Raw genomic sequence first — 6,000 nt, 5'->3', positions numbered from 1 at the left:
CAGTGCAAAATTCACATTAGCAGAAAGTAGGAAACTACGAAATAATATACCCTCTGGTCACAGCACATAATTTTTCTTCTTCCTACCTTCTTTTTTGAATTCAGTAAGTAAATAGAATGAAAGAAACTAAACAACATTCTTGATCAACATTTCATATGGAAATTGCACATGTCCCTGAATAAATGAAAAAAATTATAAATGTCTACATCAACACAAAAAATTAACAAAATCATGGCGTACTATTAAAGAAAATAACTATTCAATTTTTCTGGAATATTGGGAATTTAGATTTTTTTTTAAATATTTAATTTCTGCTTTTCATCTTCCTTTTCTTATAACTTTGCAACTTTACTCGTGTGTATGTTAGTATTTGCTGGTTTAGATCAAAATTTTTGAAATATCTATTTTTCTTTGGTATTATTATGCAGAGTTTTATATAAATTAGTTGCATAATTACAGGCATGTTATTTAAAACCGGTAGCAGGCTTGATAAGCTATTGACGTGTATATATAGGACATAACTATAAGAACTTAAGTTTAAACAAACAATGATGGGTTAATTCATATTTTGGAAGCTGAGTTGATTTTAGTAATTTTTATATATAATTCGAATATAGTGCAACTATAGTTTGAAAATATTTCTCTGGGTTCTGGGCTGAGAGAGATGGCAGTCATTACGTGAATCAAGTGTTTCTCAGATTTATATAAACTGTAATGTTTGGGTGTATTCAAGTGGTGAAAACTTTTCACGAATTAATCTGTTTAATTCCGTTTCAATTGGATATCATAAACAGTTTCAAAAGATATGACAAAGGAGACACAAGTAATTACATTTCTATTCTTGCCACATGATGTTCTGTGTAACATCATGTGCCATTGCGACGTAAAAACGTTAGGACGACTAAGTTTAGTATGCCGTCAGCTGAATCGACTAGTAAGTGAAGAATGTATATGGGTTAATCGAAGTAAAACACTACTAGTGACGAATCAGGAAGCACAATGTTTCAGAGAGAGGTGAGATTAATTCATAGGTTTAAAGTTTGGATGGTAAACATGATTTTAGTGGCATGTTACTAATATTTTGGAATTCTCTGAACATTAAACCTTGATTTTTAAGATATTAGGGTTGCTGCTTTTAACTGTAAGTGCTTATGTCTTGAACAGGTCATGTAGAAGAGAGTAAAGAGGTAGGTTTTATGTATGTAGGTTTTCAGAATTAATTTCATAAGATGCAATATAAAATTTGTTAAAGGACTTGTCAAACATCTCTAGGTGTGAGGAATAAGTAGGCTAATTAGATAGAAAATTGGTTGTGTAGAAGAAAATGGTTGATTATAGTTAAACTTAATTACTTTTATAAGTGGAGTACCTCAGAGCTCCATTTTAAGACCTTCGCTTTTTTTTTCTTATATCAATGACAGCTAAAGAAATGGTTAATAAATTATTTAAATTTGCTGAGAGTATTCAAGCCTTGTGTGTGATTGTGATTTATTGTGCAAGGATGTTGCTAGTTCACTAAAAGATTTAGATCATTTGGTGATTTGGATAAATAAATGGCAGCTGGTCTTTAATTACAATGAAAACAAAGTAATACATGTAGGTCGTCATAATTTGAATTGCAAGTATAAATTTGATGGAAATAATTTTGACAATGTTATAGAAGAAAAGGATTTTGGTTGATTAGTCCTTCCAATCAACCTAAGCAGTGTGACATTTTTAGTGAAAGAGTAAATAAGACTAAGTTATATCTACAGGAATGTTGAATTCAAGTCTTAAATAAGCTATAATTTCACTGTATAGATCATTGGTTAGGCTACATATAAAGCATTATGTTCAGTTGTGAGCTTCTGACCATAGAAAAGATATTAAATTGTGTTAGTTTTTAAACTATTAATAATAGGAGTATTGTCATGCCTCAAATAGAGAGGTGGAAATATAAGGACAGATTAAGAGCTCCGAAATCTTTTATCTTTAAGTTAGAGGTGATTAAGGTTGGCAACGGAATTGATAGTGTCAATGCATCATTTTTATTTAAACTTGATGTTGAGAATGGCAATGTCACCATTAGGTGACACACAAATTTTGGCAGGGGAAATATTATTTTCAGCAAAGACCCCCACCCTTCCAGAGGATAGCTGACCTGTGGAATGGGATGCCTTCAGAATAGTGGAAACAGTTCATTTAAAGGAAGGCTTGATAGAATATTTCATTTGTTTTGAATGATAAGAGCTGGATTGAGATGTTGTTTTTCTATAGTTTATTAAATGGGATGGCCTAAATGGACTATTATATCCCTTGGCCTTAAATGGGAATCAACTTGAATGGCTAAAGAAAAGGATCATGTAATGGTTTTAAACTTGTGCTTTTACAGAGTGAGAGGAAAGGGAAGATTGTGAAATGTTTTAGTCAAAAATTTGTAAATTATATGTGCAAATGTTTTTGTAGGGGAGTACAAAGAAGAATAATAAGAACTAGAAATTGCTTGCCAGCTGCTTTAAATAGGACATAACTGATAAAATATAGATACATTTGGTTTTTGTAGAGCATATTTTAGAAAGTAGTGTAACTAATTTCTTGAAAGTTAGCATTAGCCATTTATTTTCAGAAATGCTACTTTGCAAAAGTTATTACTTCACCACATTGCTGTGTAAATTTCTTTACATGCTATAAGCCTCGAACAAAGCTCCCATTTTCACATACTATCAACAAAAGAGCAACACATCTTCCAAATACAGCAATCTCCATGAGCATTAGTGTGTGAACACAAGCTTGGCACTGCTTGTCTTCAGATGTGTTTTCATAAGATTTATCAGAAGTTTTGTGCTTGTTTTGTTTTTAATGTATCCTTACTACATTAAGTGGTCTTTCATTAATATTTTGATTATTTGGAAGAATGATAGTAAATTTAAACTTATCAATTACAGCTTTCATTTGAATTATATTCAGTTTTGATTTTGATTTTCTAACTGAACTTTTACTTTTGAGGACATGTCCAAATGTTTGTTCCCATTGTTTAATTCAACAAATGGAATTTGTCAAATACTTTTCAAAGATGTCATTTAGGTTGTGCATTATCACTAAGTTGTATAATTTCTTTCTAATTGATAACAAACAAACAGATGTTGGTATGGTCAGTTTTTTTTGTATTTTTGATATAACTGGATTTTACATTCATATTCCTACCTTCTCTCAAGTTTTTTTAACACTCCTTCACTGAAATCCAACACTGTAATAGTGATTAGACAGTTTCAGTTAGTGATACTAACACCATTGTGCAAAAGTTTGGATCTATTCTAATCTTGGATCCAAGATTCTCGAGTTACTGCTTTTGTTACTTCAGCTTAGCTTGTTATATCTTGTGTTTCATTCCTAATGTTCCCAAGTATGCTTTTGTTTTTTGTTCTACCTTTTTGACATGGATCAGGTAGTTCCACTTTTTTCCTTCACTGATTGCATTCCATGGGTATATCCTTTGTTTTCTCTTTCTCCAGTATTCTTTTGCTGAATGTTGGGCTGTTTCTTTGTATGATTCTCCTATCACCTGATTCTTTTCTTTCAGTTAAGGGATCTTTTCTTTTTTCCTAGCTTTTTCATTCTTTCTTTTTACTTATCTTCCTTTTATTTAACATGTTTGCTCATTCTTCAGAATCATTTTCATTTAGAGGCTTTCTGTCATGACCCTGTCAGTTTTACTAGAGCAACTATGTTTTAAAACTATCCTTTGTCAGGTTACTTTACATTGTGACTCTTGTCTCATTGAATATCCTCCTCTTTTTTTTTTTTTCATACCATTACCATGAAATTGAGATTCTTTTTGTTGGCTATATCATTCTGTACCACTTGACCCAACTTTGGTTATTCCTCACTTCCTAATGGGTAGCATTCTTTCTTTTCAGTAAATACTCTTAAAGTTTTGGACATTTTCTTGCCATCTTGATTTGTGTGTCTGCCTTTCCCTTTCTTCAATTCATCTGCTGTTGTCTTTATTTTGGTTCAGTTATTCTCTTCAAATTGACTAAGGCCCCTTTATTTTCAATGGGTCTCAGGAAGGTTTTCCTAGAGATTATACTCTTGAGGCTTGTTATTCCACTATTAATGACTTTTAGCTCCTGTTTTTCTTTCCAACATGGCTTCCACTGTCATAACCTTCTTGTTTGTAGTAATCTCACTTGGGATGGCTGCTTTGGCCATCCATCTAAATGTTGCCCCTCACTTGAGGGTATCTCACTTTTTACATGGGATAGGTTTAGCTTACTTCTTTGCCTGTGTGACATAGATCTCCTGGTACCAGAGGATCTTGTGTCTTTTTCATTTTCTGTATGAATTTTTGTAGGGGCTCTCTTTTGAGTCATTCTTTATGGCCCCTCGGTGTGGATTCCTGCACATGGTGAAGGGACTCCCCAGAGAAGGTTCTGTTTTTTCAGTTTATCTCCTCTGGGATCTAAACATACACCCACATGTTTGCCAAGAGTGGTGGCCCCTGAAGGGGAGGAGCAGTTCCTGGTGGTTGAGGGGTCCAACCCTAACACACCACTTTAGCCTTGAATTCTTGTAGATGGGGAGCCTTGGGGTGGCCCTCCTTGGGTCAGTCAGCTGGTCCACTTGTGCTAGGGTCAACTAAGTACCAGTGTTGGATGTTCTGAACAAGTGTTGTGGACATTGTATATGATGCTGGTGTTTGGGTATAGTGCTCACGAAATCCTGGCATTGCTGCAGTGTCCTTGTTTGCCATTGTAGTGCATCCCCTCATAGGGCTCCATAGTGGGTGGGGTAGTGAGCATTGAAATATTCCTTTTTTAATTATGGATCCTCTAAATAAAAACTTAAATAAAATAGTGAAAAACAGTCCATAGGTAAATGACCATGTCTTGAAGATTCTGAATTGCAACCTTCATCATATGTATCTCATTTTCTTGTACTACATTCTCTTTCAGACAAACCTTTAGGCCAGATGTCTCCCTTTTTCATTCAGAAGGGACTAGAGGGACTTGCTAGCTCTCCAAAGTCAGTCAAAAAGCTTCACTCTGGCAACATACTGGTGGAAACATCTACATCTCAACACAGTGAACTCCTCTTACATTCAAAGGCAATTGGGGATATATCTATTGAGGTTATGCCTCGTGCTACTTTGAATTCATCATGAGGAATTATTGTTGAGAGGGATTTGAAGAACATCCCCAAGTCAGAGATTTTCACTTGTTTCTCCACCTAAGGAGTTTCTACAGTGAGGCGTATCTCCACTTGCAAAGATGGAATTATGATGCCAACCAATGTACTCATTCTCACATTGACATCACCACGTCCATACATTCCAAACCCTCTCGGATGTTTCCTTTGGTCACTCAAAGACGTGTCATGGCGCCTTGTCATGTGCACGTTGCAGTGGCAAGGACCATGATGCTTACGAGTGTGAAACGGACCCTCATTCCCTCTGTCCTAATTTTGTTCTTGCCCTAACTCAGGGGGTTTCCAACTTAAGAATGCCCAAGTGCCACAACTATCTTCACAAGTCTAGTGGCAGGCAGAATTATATTTGTCATATTAGGGCTTGTTGGCATGTTACATAATGCAAAATAGAGTAAATAGATCCATGTTTGGGTTAATTTATGTCCTTTCAACATGGTAAAATAAGTTACTATTGGGGGAGAGAGTTAATCTGAATGTGACTTACTCTAGGTTACATTATATTTGCACAGGCTTATTTGTGAAAAAAGATGTATTTTATTGTAAAAATAAAAGAAAATGTAATTTAAACGTTACATAATAAATAAATTTAATGAAAAAATGCTGTATATAAAAGAAACTAGAATAACAAATATATCTATGATGTTTAACATAGTAAGGACATAAAATTTTCAATGCAAACTTATCACTCAGCAGCACTGACCAAAGCAGGTATGTCGACATGGGATTCTGTTGTTGCTACTCTCAGGAGGTGAAGCAGAGAAGAATCCATGTGACAACTTATTTTGTGGTTCTTAATGAATTTCATTGTGGAGA

The 6,000-nt window shown here is 34.4% G+C and overlaps 1 protein-coding gene across 4 annotated transcripts in view; it reads left to right on the top strand.

Annotated features, from left to right (window-relative positions):
* Positions 1 to 278: 278 nt before the first annotated feature.
* Positions 279 to 6,000, top strand: part of LOC143255591 (F-box/WD repeat-containing protein 4) — a 50,171-nt gene continuing 44,449 nt past the window's right edge. For 3 of the 4 annotated variants that reach the window (XR_013030737.1, XR_013030736.1, XM_076511473.1), the window contains exon 1: positions 336 to 1,014. Coding sequence is in view for 2 of the 4 variants with exons in the window: in XM_076511473.1 (XP_076367588.1) it covers positions 806 to 1,014 (209 nt within the window). In the remaining 2 variants the exon portion in view is untranslated. Of the gene's footprint in view, positions 1,015 to 6,000 lie in introns of all 4 variants that reach the window. The other variant, XM_076511474.1, reaches the window with a different exon arrangement.

The sequence above is a fragment of the Tachypleus tridentatus genome, chromosome 7 (assembly GCF_004210375.1).
Source record: "Tachypleus tridentatus isolate NWPU-2018 chromosome 7, ASM421037v1, whole genome shotgun sequence".
Classification (NCBI taxonomy): Eukaryota; Metazoa; Arthropoda; class Merostomata; order Xiphosura; family Limulidae; genus Tachypleus; species Tachypleus tridentatus.
This window is presented reverse-complemented; position numbering and strand designations above follow the sequence as displayed.